Source organism: Anas platyrhynchos, chromosome 1 (genome assembly GCF_047663525.1).
Source record: "Anas platyrhynchos isolate ZD024472 breed Pekin duck chromosome 1, IASCAAS_PekinDuck_T2T, whole genome shotgun sequence".
Lineage (NCBI taxonomy): Eukaryota > Metazoa > Chordata > Aves > Anseriformes > Anatidae > Anas > Anas platyrhynchos.
Genome location: NC_092587.1, coordinates 94,147,674 through 94,164,552, shown reverse-complemented (window position 1 = coordinate 94,164,552; position 16,879 = coordinate 94,147,674). Strand labels below are relative to the sequence as shown.

At 37.5% G+C, this 16,879-nt stretch overlaps 1 protein-coding gene across 5 annotated transcripts in view; it reads right to left on the bottom strand.

Moving 5' to 3' along the window:
• Positions 1–16,879, bottom strand: part of EPHA3 (EPH receptor A3) — a 226,650-nt gene that overhangs the window by 168,784 nt on the left and 40,987 nt on the right. The window contains exon 1 of one of the 5 annotated variants that reach the window (XM_021271137.4): positions 15,643–15,757. The exons of the other annotated variants lie outside the window; for them this stretch is intronic. Coding sequence (XP_021126812.1) covers positions 15,643–15,648 — 6 coding nt within the window. The 5' untranslated portion in view covers positions 15,649–15,757. Of the gene's footprint in view, positions 1–15,642; positions 15,758–16,879 lie in introns of those variants that run through there. 5 annotated transcript variants of the gene reach the window in all.

Sequence of the window (16,879 nt, the reverse complement as noted above, 5' to 3'; positions counted from 1 at the left end):
AAAGTATAGTGACAAAGGTTAAGACAGCCCTCTAACAAGGAGTAGATGGCTACTCATTTGGGGGTGATGTAGCTGAGGACAGTATTTGAGAAATAAATACATAGCTTTTTTTCTCTTTTAACTGAGGGAAGAGAAAGATGGTAACCAAGTCAGTTTGAAGGAGCTCCCCTCAGTAAAACAGAGGTGACAAGTTGAAAAGGAGTCAGAACATAAGAGTAACGGTCATGTAAGAAGACTGCAAGCTAACGCATACCCTGTCATCACACGCTTCGTTTTAGAACAGCTAGCTAGCTGTCTCACAGACAGCACATGAAACTAAGAGCAATACTCAGCAGACCTCAGCCCTGCAGGATTCCTATCCAGCAAGTAAATCACTTCAAAAATCATGAGGAGACTGATGGTATTCCTTGCAGCTAAGACCAACCACCCATCACCTGCGACACATGATGTGCAAAGGGATACGGTACACCTGTACTGAAACAGTCCTTCGCATCAAACTTTGGAAGACCCTGCACACTATATACCTACACAAAAAAAAAAAAAAAAATCTTGCTGAGTTGTTGCAATTTGGAAAATGTATAATGGCAGAAAAGTAGTTTGAATTACCTTCCTCATGCCAACCTTGAAAGAGAGCAGAGTATAAAAAAAGCCACTAAAACTGCTGGCAGGAAAGCAGCCTACAACATTTTGGTTCAGGTTGTCTTCTCATAAATTAAGCATTATTTTCCCAAATCACTACTGAACCACGTGGGGATCACTTTCCCTTTACTACAGGTCTTCTTGAAGAGTAGCAGATCATGAAGAGACTGAAAGCATTTTTCCCCTTTAGTACATTATTTTTAGGTACTCAAATAATATTTCTTTTGGCATATACCAATTGCTACTGTGCTTTACGTCTTTTAACAGCTGGAATAACAACCAAACAGATCTCCTGCAATGAAAAATGTAAATTCACTATCCCAAAACTACTTTAGTTAAACACTCATTTCTAAATTTCAAAACAATCTTATTCTCCATTTATGAACTTCAATACATATATGTATAAAAACAGTGCCTTGCACAAATGACCTAAGATCCACATGATTACTCCTGTTTTACTCTCATAAAACATAGCATTAAATTAAAATAGAAGATTTAGCTAGAATAAAAATGACTTACTACACAACAAATGGCAAGAGAAACTGAAATTTACACAATAACGAATACAGACAGATGGCTGTGGAAAAAAAGAAATAACTGTAAGAAGCATCTACCCCATAAAATAGGTCATAAAGGAAAAAATAAAAAAAAAAATAAATCCTGAACATTCCCAACAGTGAGATAATGGCACTTTTCTACTGTGAGATAAGTCCAGAGAAAAGTATTTTTACTGGTACATTCATTACTTGAAAAGTGGTAGCACTAAGAAGGAACAATCCCATTGTGCAAGGCATAATAGGAATACGTAAGAATGACTGCTTGTCTCTGTCCAAAAAGCTTTCAGTCTGAATGGTATATGCTATTTTATAGCATGAATTATCACAGCGAGAAGTATACAATGCATCTCAAAACAGAACTTCAGGTTTTATCAATTTAATTGTCCTGATTTCCAGTAACTACACATCAGAAAACTTAAGCAGACATTTCTGTAACATTTGAATGCAGATACTTGTACATACAAATGGGAAGTCAGTTTTCATGCCACTTTTTTTCTGAAAACTACCCAACAACTTAGCTAAGAAGACATAAACTGGATGAAGTTTTGATAAAACCTTTCCATTTGTGCTACTAGCATTCACCAACTAGCAATACCCTGCCAGCAGAAAATACACATCAGAAACAATCCCAGGAAATAAATAGGACAGAGTGAAATTGTTCACACAATTAACTTACTGGTAAAAACAGAAACCTGACCCTGTTTGGGGGCAATGTAAAACTAGAGACAGATTCAAGGAACCAGCTTTGGCAGAGATAGCAGAGAGAAGTTGGAACGAAGTGTCAGAAGAACACCTTGTGAAAAGCATTGTTTGTCTTCATTGCTTAAAGAAGTATGTTATAAAAAACATTTTGCATTTTCTGTCTTGATAAGAAAAATATTAAAGATAGTACAATATGAAGACTTATGAAATGGGAATTCGTATAATTTAAGCTAACCTGTAACTTTTTTTTTTTTGGGGGGGGGGAGGTTACTTTAGCCAGAAAGTTCTGATTAAACATCCATAATCTTACTACTCTTGTCCTGTAGAAGTAAAACGCTTTATTTAGCACTCATGGGAAAAAAATGAAAGCACACAATGGACAATCTGAAAGTCAGTCACTTCTGAGCACAGTATAGTGTAACATAATACAGAATATAACAGGAACTATTTCATTGCCTGACAACTTCTTATCAGACTGCTCTCTCGCCATTTTTTTTTTTCAATTAAGATTGAACTTTCTTAACAGTAACTTCTTTGGGTATTCTGCTGTTTTTATCTTTGCTTTGCTTCTCCTTGGATGCTTTCTCACTTTATAAGGAGGGAAGAGTGGGACTTGCACAATCCAGCAGCCCTGAAGTGATACGAAACATTTGCCTGCTCACTCCGACAGCAAAGCTCCTTTAAGTACACTTTGCATAAACAGACCTCTAACAGCCTTGCAATTATCAGCAATTTGAATCAAGTGACCAACACAAAGGTTAACCTGGAGTAAAAGAAAGCTTGGCAACTAATTAATATGTCAAAGTAGCACTCTCTCTTCCAAAAGAGTTAATGAAGCTTATGAAGGACACATGCGTGCCTTTTGGTGTGCAGGCCAGCCCGTGGAGTGTGGTGTGGCTGACATTGGTTCACTTGCAGTTTACCCACCAGCCTGATGGTAGATAAAAGAAAAAAAAAAAAAACGAATTAGGGTTAGTGTACCACAGCTCTGGCTGGCTCCTCTGTATTAGGAATTGCTGCACATGGCTGGTCCCACAGCGAGCTCCTTGCCACTAACCAAAGAGCAGGGGGACAGATGATAAAAGAGGCGTATCCACTACGGAGAAAACCATTTCATAATCACCTCCTCAATAGAGTTTCTTACTTACACTAAGCTTCCAATCAGAAAGAACCAATACCCAGTCCCAGGCTGTTGCCTTAGAGAAATTATCCTCTGCATTTTGCTTTTTGGGAAATGAGTACACTGTATGATAAAAAAATATCTAGTAGCTTCAAATTACATGGATGTCTACACCAAAATATTTGCCCATAGCAAAATAAAACCACGTGAAATACTGCTTATAGATGCAAGTTAGGGAGAGCAACTTTACAAGTCAACAAATCAATTACTCTTGCTTCTATGACTATATAAAAATCCAGTCAGTTTCAGGACCACTGTATAGCCTTTGAGGACTAAATTATTTGCTTAAGTCTGCTAATAATCCCCACTTTTATTAAACTGATTTTTTTTAAGTGGCTGCAAGAGAAATAGTAATTTCTCCCAGACTTAGGGTTTAGTTTTCCCCTCCAGAAAGCAAATTAGGGCTATAAAGAAGTTCTAAGCTGTCAAATACGTCCAATTTCACTTCTTGCATAAGGAAAACAAAAAAAAGAATAATTGATATTTAATTCTTTTTAAGTGTAAAAAACACCTATAAAAAAAAAAAACAAAAAACATTATTTTACAGTAGGTCTATTACGACTCTGCATGGCAGCCCTCACCTCACACACTCAGAGTTCCCTTCTGATCATTTTCAACAGTTAATTCTGTTTCCACGGATGCCTGCATGTACCTTGGGACACCATGACATTGAACCTGCCAGGCTTCCACCTGCAAATACATTACTCAGGACAGCAGGCATTCCCAATACCATTTTCATGCTTCAATTGACAGAACTATCAATTCATCTTATTAATCATCAGCTGAGAAATCTCAATTTTCATGATTTTGACCCATTGACAAATTAAAAAGAAATATGCACCAAGACTCAGGTTGTACTGTGTCAGGTAAGCTGGCTCTGAAGAGGTGCCCAGAGGAATCTGAATGAGGAACATACCTACTTAGAATCAAAAGGCTCCTCAATGGTCTTTTTTCCTAGCTGGGATGAACAACAGTAGAAGTGAACTGTTATAAAAGAAAGGCACCAGGAAGAAAACAAATCTGAACTTCCTAAATTCCCAAGCCATCCCTGGGACACGACAGACAAATTGCATGCTTGACAGATATCCCTACACACATAATATAGATCAGGAAAACCCTACAAAGGCTTGCAGCAGAGTTTGCTCCAGAAGGTACACATTTCCCCAAGAATGCCTCCAAAGAACATATCCATTGTAAAGTGCTTTTAGGCTTTTTCACAAGATATTTGCATGTCATCCAAGCTCAAGAAAAAGGCTAGTGAGCCTAGAGAGGTGACATTCTAGAAGCACAATATACTACACCTAACTCCTACATTGTACACATCCTACAAGAACCTCATCAGGCATTTAGGGAATAAGAAACTACATGAAGTGATTTCACAGATCTTTCAGTTCAAGTCAGATCTGCACACGAATTGACACTTGTGGAATCAGACATAACACACTTCGGAGAACTCTGAGTTCACAGACTAGTAGACAGGATTCAGCTCTTCACACATGACTTCCTCTGCAAAGGACAGAAATAAAGGTGTTGTAATCTGGTTCCCCAAGAAACAAGGCTTACATAATTATGCCAACCCCAATCTACACTGCCCTCATTAACTTTGGAATCTCTTGGCCAATTTCAACTACATTTTAGAAGACTGGTGTCTAAAAGGATGTCTATAGGTTTTGTGAAATCCAATGGACAGGTAAAGGAAGGAAAAACAAAGTCCCTTTTGAAGGGTAAGGCTACAGTGTGACTGGACAGCTGCACGCTTCGCCAGCCATCCCTTTAGTGTGAGCACACACATTCACACAGTTTTTGGTCGAAAGTCCAACAGAAGAGGTCTGTCCAATGCCCACTGGTGTTTGTGAAGGAAGACAAGTTTGAAGTGAGGAGCTAGTGTATATGGGAACCAATTTGAAACTCTACAGAACGAATAGCAATGGATACTAGAGTAATGGCACTCATATGAAGGAGAGACAGACACCACAGGACAGCCGCGGGCAAGCAAGGAATAGAAGATGAATCTGTAGAAAATAAAAATGGCTTTTTTCTGCCACTTGCATACCAAGCTGCCAAGTTTAATTGTCCAGGTGTAATTCAGTAACTCTGACAAAAGCCTGAATTTCATTACGTTTTAAGCCATTGCACGTAAGAAAGTACAGTTGAGTGAACAGAGGCAGGCATTAGCATTTTGCAACATGTGGCAAGGTTTTCAAAAGGGTAAAAACATACATAAACTTTGTGATTATAAACAGCTTAAACAACTTAGAAGTGTCCATAACCTGTTTTTTTCTTATTCCTTTTAGTTTGAAGAACCATTCATCCAGTGCTCTGAGCATAATCTTTTGTAAATTACTGCACCATGAGGTAACACTTTCGCCTACCAAGAAACAGTATCCTTGCTCCATCAACCCCATAATGCCTGGTGGTCCTGGGAAGCATGGATGAGACAAGATGCTTGGCTTGCCAAGCATCAAAAGATCTGGACAGTATAGAAGACACATAATAGGCTGATTCCAGCTATTAACTCTGCATAAAAGCTACTAATGTTTATTGAGCAAAAATATCTCTACCAATCCTTAAAAGACAGAAATTAAGAGAATAGCATCATTTCCTCTCGTTCTTCACAGAGCCACTGAAATGCCAATCAACTGCATGCTCCTCGAGACATGGAAATCTAACTCTGCTCTGCTGTGCATATGCATTATGATACAGCCTAATTAGGTGATTATACATTTTTCCCCCAGGACCTTTGCTATCCTGTAGAGTGCAAAACCACGCTGAACAGTAAGATCTGGTCTGGATTCAGGTACTTGTAGGGAGTGCCAGCTTGCAGCGCAATCAAAAGTCATGTTCCCCATTCTGGCTGCAGGCCAAGATGTCCCTGCATTTGATATGGAGGATATAGAGCATCCACCTTGACACACCTTGGGATCTCTCCTCTGAAGGAAGCCAAGACTGCAGAGAGACAGAGCCTGAGCAGGGTCAGGGGCTTACCAGCCCCAAGGATAGGCAGAGTCCAAAATGAAGACACTGAAAATAGGCTCTCAGCAGCCTGCCATCTCAAAGTCCTTGCTCAGGTATTCATCCGGTAGCCTCCGGACTGTGATGAGTTTTGCTTCCAGGATCTCTGGCAGGCAAAAGGATACAAAATGATTCATACCTATTTAACATTTTGCCTCACTGAGTGTACAAAGCAAATGATGCTTATGCAGCGAGTCAGCACTTCATATTTGGGCCTACTTTTGTTGTTGTTTAAACCTTCCAACAAATCTGTTAGGAGCTCTGAACTCTCAATATTTGCTTTCCTTAGTCACCTCCCACACTACTAAACACCACAAAGCAGATCCCAGGAGCACTGAGATTAAAGAACAAGCAACCAGTCAACCTTTGGGATTATTTTGCTTAGCTAGGCCCAACGTTTCTTTGAATCCCTTAATGTGGCCACACTCAGCCTAAGGCATCCACAGCACACTGCAGTTCTGTTCTGGCCACGATCTACGCAGGTGTAAGTTCCTGGGGAAACATCCGTATTATCATCACTGGAACATCACTAATTGCAGACAGAAGTAGAAGACTCACCAAACTCTTCCTATTTGAGTCAGCACGACATTTAGAAAGCAATCAAATGCCTAATCATCACCAAGAAATTCCTTTAAAACAGAGGACATGCAGCAGTAGCTGACAAGCTGGAAAATTTAAATCCTCAATATAACAGCTTTACCTGAAATACCTAGAGACAAGAGAGGAAAAAAAAACAGCTCACCTCCTAACATATCAGTTCTGTCAAATTTTTAACTAGCAATTTGGCCTCAAAACCCTTTCTTTACTGATGCACTTATTTCAGAGACCTTTACTGCCAGCATTACACCTTCAGGGTAGGGTCCAGAAGATGGTCTCCACAGGAAGACCACCCAGCCATAGTTCAGGCAGTGAGTCATTGGTCTGAATGCTGCTTTGTGCCCTCCTCTTGGTTTATTCAATTTATTTTGCAAATGAAAACCTACTAAGAGTTCTCACTTGTCCAACAAGATAAAAATGAGCTATCTTGGGTACACTAATTGAAACGTGTTGTTTCCCCTCTTCATTAAACACTTTCATTTTAAAAGAGCCTCATATTCATCCTCATCTACAAGCATGTAAAGCCGATTACCTAGACGAGAAATGAAGCACTCAAGCCAGAAAAAGAAACAAACAATCCTGAAGACTCTCGAAGCGTTGTTAACTAAGTTACTACGTGCAAATCAGACTGGAATCTTTTTGTTTCTGCTTTTACTTCTCCCTGAGTAATGGCATACAGCTGTATTTACGCTGCTAAATATTTATGTAAAACGGGCCTGCAACCTGTGTAAGATAAGCAGTGCATTTTGCTGTTGGAACATTAACATTCGGCTTCTCTGCCCTGTGTGCTCAAAACATTCCGCCTTCATATTCCCTTCATTCTCTTTGCACTGAATATTTGCACACACAGTCTGCAGAACTGTTTCGTGTTTGCAATGCTAGAATTCCTCGCTGCACTTTGATCAGGGCACAGTGAGTGGTAATTTTCTACCTTGAGCATGTCAGCCTAATAAAATGAACAAACTGTTCCCAGTCACAGAGATTTAAAAACAAAAAATCCACAGTTGCCGAAGTTATCTGCTTCTTATCAAGATCCATGTTTGGCACCAGATGCATTTGATTCATTCATCATTGTCAGGGCACTCGCACACTAATTATTTCAAATTGTTTCCTCAGGCAGAGGTCTAGGACAAATGCAAGCAAGCCAAAAATAGCAGTTATGAATAATTATGCATAATTTACCTCAAGGCCTGGGCCAGTCTATCTTGCCACCTGTGATCTGGACTGATTGTGGACTTCAAATTAGTTCAAGATTACTTTTTTTTTTTTTTTTTTTTTTTAATACAATGCCAACATTTAACCTTTCTACAAGTAGCTTTCTGATGCTTTAAATATTTCTAATGAAATGCCAATAGGATTCCTCCTTTTCCTTCTTTTTTTAAAAAAAAAAAAAATCCTTTCAATTTCACAACCCAAAAAGTATAATAATAGGAAAAACTTCAGAGACAAGGTCAGCACATGCAACCTAATGGTAAGGCTAAGGAATGAGGTACTAGGCAAAGCACATTCCTTCCTCTGCAATCTTGAAGTCAGCTCTGATGCTCCAAAACTAAACCTCTTTCTGACCCTAGAACTTTCTCTATTACCCTTTATGGAGAAAGAAAGAGAACTATCCTAACACCAATGTTTCAAACAAACAAAAAAAGATTGATGACACACTTGGCCCTGCAAATTCAGAAGTATATATTTAACTTTATAGATAACAAAATCATTAATTTCAATGGATCCAAAGAAGTGTGTGATTAAGGCGTGGAAGGTTTTTGTAGAACTTTTTTGCCTCCTTTCACTCATTGTGCTGAATGTACATTCCAGCTTGGTGTAGCACTTTAAGCATTAAAGTTGTATGTTTCAAACCAGCAAAGCTGAAAGAAAACCCACCCTAAAGGTTTCCTACCAGGAGAAGAAACACGAGTCATACCAGAAACTGAGAAGTGTACATATCACTGATAATTCAGAAAGACCATTCCAGTTTGGGAACACAGTACAGATGTTTCACTTCTATAGAGATGACTAAAAATATGTAACAGCCAAAGCCATCCATGCAGAAATCAGATGTATCGCTTACTCAGGGAGAACCATCTATGAATTCCTCCACTCAGGTATGAATACACAGACCTCTCAGGGAGGATAAAGACTCCACTGTTGAATAAACAGCACAAGACATGCAAGAACCAGCCCAGCTATGTTCTAAAGTTGTTTACACTACAGATGCACTTATGCATTTTCCTGATTCTAAACAGCAGAAAAATATCAAAGTAGAGAAATGCTAACTAAAAGAAAAAAATACATTCAGTAACAAAGTTTAAGGTATTAATAGAAAATGCAAAACAAACAGAAAAATATGCCTTCCATCTGCCTTTCAGATAGCTCCTTTTTTCAAAGCATTATTTACAAATAGCTCTCCTATTAAAATCAGGTAGTCATAAGATATTAGTGGATGAAGTTCACACTGTCTGAACAGCTCTCAAGCTTGACAAGAGACAAAACAAACTGCCGGGTTTCAAGTTGGAGCTTACTAAGTTTCATCAACTGGAGAAGGAAAAACAAAGTTTACCTTCCTGCCACCATACACAAAATTTGCAATTGAAATGCAAGTAGAAACTAGAATCTAATAAAGCAGAAGAACAAATATTAATTTTTAAAAGCTGTGCAATGTAATGCGGAAAAATCTGTGAAATGATTGAAATGACACAAAAAATGAATGCTCTTAAAATGATCTTTTTTCTTTGCCATGCTGTGATTTTAAAGCAGTGAAACTAATGAAAAATACAAGTTCCATAAAATGAAAGCATTACAGGTTGACATGGACCACTGTAGTAACATGTATTTTGAAATTGGTTATTTAAATCTTAATTTGGCTTAATCTGGTTTATGTAGAGTCACATATTTTAGAAATGCAAGGTTGAGTTTATAATGGATATTAATTAAAATGTTTATGAAAAACATTTCATGAAACTTCCTTTTGTTCACTAATTCAAGTGATCTGGAGTTGGATACAACCACGCTGTGAAAACCCAGACTTAGAAGGGTTCTTACATCTCCCGTGCAAGGATGATTTCCTTTGATGATGTCAAAATATGAAAACAAATATTTTCCCCTCAAGTGATAGTGCCTAGCACTTCCTACTTACTTTATAAAATGTTTTTTCCTCCTTTTAATTACTTCCAAATTATCAGAATTTGGTGGAAGTTCAGTTTTATGTACAAACAGGATGCAAGCAACGAATGCATCATTAGTGAACTGTTACTTCCAAAAAGAACAATAATTTTTCAAACATTTTGGATACAATTGAATCCTCAAAATGATACTACTCCCTCAAATGATAACTACACTTCCATCAGTTCAAAACTGACCAGTGAATTTGCTTTTGTCTGTTAACAGAAGGGGATCCCTGCTGGGAGAGAACCAAAGGGAAAAAAAATATCAGGTAGACTGAGTTAGAAAGCTATCTATTTTTGCTAAACAGAGCAAAACCATAATGATCACGCAACAGCTAATTAAAGAGCAAACAAATACAAAAGGAACTATTTCTTATGATTCACTAGGGTAAAATTCAAAAAGTACTCATTTAAAAGAAATCCCATTAAGAAATAAAAGACTGATTATTAGCAAATAATTCATAACAGGGAGACGTATAAAGCAGACTGCAAGAAGATCTCCCAGAGGAAACCCCATTAGCTGGAATTTTAAAATTAGGTTGAACAAAGTATTAGAATATGTACTTGTGGGATCCAAGCCTGCTCATCTAGGGGATGGAAAAATATCCTTTTATGTCTATAATTTTCCCAGTTTAGCCGGGTTTAGTTTGCTCCTGTGTGTGATAGCTAGTTAGAAGGTCTGAAATGAAAATACCTATTCCTATAAAAAAGCTACAAAGCAGTCTAATACTATAAAAAGCACCCCCTGACCACAATTCTTACAGGCCTATTAACTTCTCTCTAAGAAGCCCACAATAGCAAGCTTTAAAAGCATTAAAGAGGACTATTGAATATGTAGATACTATTGCAATATCTGCTCAGTTTACACACATTGCTGCAGTAGCGAGGCAGAACTACCAGAGGTTAGTCCTCAGGGGAATAGGTTTGCTGCTTGCTTGAAATCTCCCCTCCAACCTGTGGGGAATCCTACAAAGCTGGGGTACCCAGCTACAGCCCTATTTGAACTCTTTTCTATCTATAGAATTCTCTTTGTGTACTTTCTCAGATCAGATAAGAGGAGAGGGATGCAAAGATAAGCTGAAGACATATTCTAGACTTACTTTTTGAGGGGAAAGTAACGAGCCTTTGTACCAATCCTTAAAAAGTACTTCTGCTTCTGATCCACCTGTTCTCTTTCAACCTAATGCTGTGTCTTACAGCTCTCCCAGCGCTCATTTTTAGTACTAGAATTACCTACAAATATTTTCTCCCTATTTTATTACATCCCGATATTGTTTAGGAACTAATGAAATCTTACCATAAAAACATTTAATACAACAAATTATACTCTGAGCTCCACTATAACATGTCAGTCACCTTACATAAGTGACACTGACTACTGTCAGGACATTTCACCAAAACAAACACATTCAGTTAGTCAGCTGTGGTGGCACCAATACTACTGGAGTATTTTTCCCCCACACAACTCAGTTTTTCTCCAAACACTGCTCCTTTCAAGAGGCTTTACTTCACATCTTGTCAGTGCTATGCCCTCAAATTCTTTATCATAAAACGTCTGCTTTGAGTAAACCAGTATTTATAGAGGAAAATACAATCCTGTTCATTGCGTTCACGCATGAAGGCTAAAAACAACAGGACAATGAAGTATCGGGTATTTAGGACAAACTCTGAGACAAATTCCGTGATGCTGTGAAATGCTGTGTCAGTTACCCAAAGCAAAGTATGTAAAATTTAGGGTGCAGAGGTGTGGCTGGCTGATGGTAAGAAACAGACAAACTGCCCCAAAAAAATAGAACTGGGGGCTATTTCATGATCTTAAAACAGCCTGCACTTCAGTTTTCTGGGAAAGCCTGGGAGACTGTGCATCCAACTCTGCATTGCGCTGTTGCCTCTACCATGGCCACAGACACAAATACATCTAAAGAATGCTTTAGGAGAGAACTAGGGACATTTGTCTCGGCATTTGAGACCCATGGGCAGTAAGTTCAGAGAGCAAGAGAAAACCAGAGAAACTGACAAAGCCCCATCTCTCACTCACATGCAAAATTTGTCACTGTTTGACCTTCAATTGTCTCTATTTTTTGTTTTATTTTATTATTATTTTTTTTTTATCTGCAAGTCGTTTCCAGGTTAATTTCCCATTTTCATTATTCTACATCCGTGCTGCAGCTTCTGAGTATAGTAAATATCTCTTTTTTTGGATATATAATCTCCTTTAATATCCTGTCCTCTCTTATCACACCACAGTCCTCCCTTGTTGAATATTGTCTTCGAATTTTTCATGATACAAGCTTTAACAGCTATGGATGTGATTGAAATACAATGTTAACTACTTTGATCCTACAAAAACCTTGTATGGAGGGTCATGTTCATTCTTTATGCTCATGCAAATTCAAAAATGACAAGAAAATTATTTTAGTGTCAAGCTGCAAGTCATAAAAGACAACACCAAAGATGATCCCTTTTTCTGTTTTCCTCTGATGTATGATATACAGTTACTTGACCATGAAAGTAGATGAATAAGCATTTTAAGTCAAATACATGCAATAAAATGCTAAAACTCTAAAATGTGTTGTGTCGTTATGACAGCTGATAAATATATCAGCCATAAACATATCGTGGTTACACAGTGTACAGATCACGTTTCACAAATGAATAGTGAAATTGCAAACAATTGCAAGGTGTTACGTAATACTGAACAGCAATCCTCAATCCTCTACAATAAAACACATTTTTTCTTCCTAAAATGAGTCCCTCATCCACTGGAACATTTAATTTTTGCTACTTCTTTCAGATTTTTGCTGGGATAATTCCATCGAAGTCCAACATTTGCATTGCGTGAATTGAAGCTCTGCTTTGAGAGAATTCCAGCTAAGCTTACACATGCTAAAGCATTTGTGGTATATTTTGAATCTCAGAACTTATTTTTCCTGTCCCCAGATTCCAGGGACCGCAGTATTCCAACTCTGTGGTACACTCTATATAATAATATAGACAAATGCTTATATTTGGTCACAGAAGCTCAAATACATGAGTTTTGCTGCAAGTTACCCTTTTACATTCTTGAGGTTGCCTAAAGATATATCTCACACAAGTTTCTGCATGTGTAGGTCCAATACCCTACTAAATTTATTTAATGATTCCGGTGAAGCATCCTTGAATTACTAGTTAATTTTAAACACAAATGCCTACCTTAAGCTCTTTACTGGTATCCAATTTACTCCTTGAAAGTGATAACAAAAGACTATCTTGTAGTTTAGAATGTGTCAAACTACATTAACAGAAAATTAAAGAATTTTTTCTTAGTTGCAAGAAACCTGTAAAATTAGCCTAACACAATGAAGTGCTGTATCAACAGCACAGCTTTATTAAGTCAGGATTCTAAATAGATTTGTTCACTTCTGTGTAGTGACTGCCTGAGAAGAAAATGTGATTTTATTAACAATATTCTAAAATAATCATTTGTTCTCTTACAACAAGGAAAGCATGGGTTAAAATAGAAGAAAACCAAACAAAACTAGAACTGCTTAAACACCAGTGTAACTACAGCATATAAGAGCTGTTCCTCTGAAATCAACTGAGTAATGTTATGGTAAAAGGTAGAATAATTGAGATCAGACTTGCACCAAAAGAATTTCCTATTAATATTTAAATCAACAAAGAAGAAAAAAAAAATCACTAAAGCACACACACATATTCAAAACCCTTCAGACACTATGATTATAGCTGCTATTGAAATTATGCTGCAGCCCTGGAAAAGCTCATTGCAAATTACCTGTCAGTCACAAACACATTCTGTTCTCATGACTTTGATATCCTAAATGGATTTACTTCAACACTACCAGAAGACTCCATGCTAGGAGTTCACAGAATGAAACCAAGCCCCATACACCAACCCATAGTAGAACCTATATAAGAACCACTCTGTGTTATACTGAATTGATTCAGATTAGAGCTGTTAAATCAACGCCACTGCAAGTTACTAGTGTACAACAGTAACAGTTCCTTCTCTTCCCTCAAGAAATACTCATTTTACTACACTCTACTGCTAGAAACTAGAATTAGACCAGGCTTAAAATATGGAATATCACCCTCTGTCTCTTAAAACTAAGTTGCCATGATCAGAAGTACTATGAATCTAAACTTGATAAATTTGACTTTTTCCTCAATGCACACCATATGTCTACATCTCACCTGAAACTATTACGTGGTCTGAAATGCCCATTATTTTTAAGAAGAAAATCCAACCCCAAAAGGATTTTGTACAATATGTGACAATATGACAGCCAATATTGTGTTTTTTTTCTCCTTCACTATGGAAGTGACACTGGAGAGGCATTTATATGGCTATTCCTTGCAGCCAGCCCTTAAAACAGATCTGAATGGATCAGGGGAATACCAAAAAAGCTCTGAACAGTATGTAACAGCAGTTTTCCTATGCCTACAAGCACCAAATAGCTAGAGGTATTTTTATGAAAAACTAACATTAAACTGAACACTGTTGTGATGTCTAACTGCAGCCTATATTGCAATTTAAATTGCAAAGTTTATAAAATAAAACACATTTATGTGATTTGATGATTTTTCAAAGAAGCTATTTGAAACTATTCAGAGCCATGAAATGAAAGCAATAAACTTAATGGAAATAGATCAGTGAATATAGAGCAAGTAAAATGATCCAGGCAGAGGAATTTATCACCCAGATTTTACCTCTGCATACATGGTGAGACTTTTATACATATAATCATTGAAAAAGTCTAATTTTGCTATGCAGACTTCTGAAGCAAGGCATTTGATAAAGACTTAATTTCTCAGATAAAAATTAGAAGGAAAATAGTCCAGACCAAATCACCTAATGCCAGCGAAGCCAAACGAATTGTTCACAACAGTAAGGAGAGCGAGGCCAGAATGCTCACTTCTCTTTTCACATTAAGAAATAAAAACCTCATGTTAGAAGGAATAACCTTTAAGAGCAATAAGAAAGCAGTCAAAATCTAGAAGACAGATATCACGTTGCACATTGTCAATACATTACAGTACGAGATCAATGACTATTAAGTTAATTTCACATTCATTCCAGAACCATAAATCATAAAGAACTCGATATCAATACACTGATCTGATCTGCAGCTTTCATTTGAATTAAACTGAATTATTTTAATACTTAATACTTTCTTTGGGAATGGTACGACTTTTTTTAATTTCCAGTAAAATAAAATTTGGTTTCCAAGACTTGACAGTGGTTCCTTCAATTCACATTTGCTGCTATTGACTGCTCTGCTACAGCAACACACTGCTTCGCACTGCAGGTTCTAATGTAATAAAAATTACTTTATGACAAAATATCCATATTTCATGGTCTTTTAAGAGATTCTTTTTAAAATCAGTTTGCATATACTTAAAATCCTGGACAGGATGAAAAGATAAGATTTGTATAGCAAACTGTAACAATAAATATCCTTGATCTATGAGATATTTTTGTATTGAGTTCCATATACTTCTGCTAATAATTTTAACCAAATGCCATAAGCTATTACCAGGCTCCCAGAGCTGTTGGTGGGAGAGGAACATTATTACTATTTTTAAATGACTGGTAACAGCTCCTACTCCAACCAGAAATTTCTACTCAAAAAGCAGAGCTACCACGTTAGCATATGGCACTAAGCACCAATACATCAGTCCATCAGCAGAAAATCCTTTGTAAGGCAGACTTTCTGCAATGGAAGTGATGAAAATTTCCCTGTTATTGATTTAATCAAATTACTAAAACATGTAATACATGTTCCCTAGAACTTACCTGCATCTCCAGAGTAGGAAGTTACAACAATGTACTTGTCCTCTGCAACCTGGTAGCAAGTCAGGACTTTTTGTACTGGCTGCCAGTCAAGGCCATCAGTAACATGAACACCTTTTCTTTTCGCTCTCACACTGCTACAGCACAAGCAAGAGGCAAAACAAAAACCCTTGTCCTCAAAAGAATTCACAAATTACAAAACTGCTAGCACCTGAGACTCCTCTTGAATGGTAACTGAAAAAGTTACCATTCTCGAAAGCTGCTGGTACTACCATCCGCAAAATACAAAGCAAGACCTTATTCCACAACTGAGATCTTCCACAGCTTAGCACATCATAAACAAACACAGAAGGAACTAAATAACATCACATGGGAACAAACTCTTCTTCCACAAAATTAGTCTAAAATGCTTGACTCTAAACTCTTAAACTGATACATTGCATTCACACACACAAAAAATAAAATAAAATTGACAGAAGAGCCCGTTACAGATCAAAGTATTGATTTCTGCAGAAAATCAACAGCAGAAACTTCACTTCTGTTTCTGTCTTGGAGGACTAGGGACAAGAACCAGAAAGAGAAGACGACAAGAGGGAACTTTAGTCTGCATGATGCAACCACTTGCATTCCGGTTTAAATCCCAAAATATTGCTTTTAATGAAGGGGTAGATCCCTCTCACAAGATGGATGACATATGTATCACAAACATCTGATAAAGTAAAATTCTTCAGTGAACTAACTCCCACAGCACCCAAACATTAATACTCTAGAAAATTCCCTAGAAAAGGCAATCTGCGTGCCATTAAACTATGCAGACACTTTCCCTGCATCCTCAGTTCTCACTCACCCCTTGCTTTTTTCTGCTTCCTACACATACATGGAGGTCTTTGCTCCCAGCATCCTTCTCTCCTTCCAGTACAAGCTGCATTGCTGGTGCAAGAATATTGCTCTAAATGAGCTGCTAGAAAGCTCTGTCTGACAAGTCATGCAAGCTAAAGGAAAAATGGCATGTGCCTCAGTTGGAAGTCTTAATAAGGAAAGCAAAACATGTAGAAAGATGAACGGACAGACCGAAAAAACACTTGCACTCAGAAAAACGCAAGCTGACATTTAAAGACATAAGTGAGAACTAGATTCACTTCTACTAAATTCCCTGATGGCTGCTGACATCTGATTTCATCTTCATACCACTGCATTTTAGGAACCATCTGAAAGAGGTGCAGTTTCTTTTGACAGATCC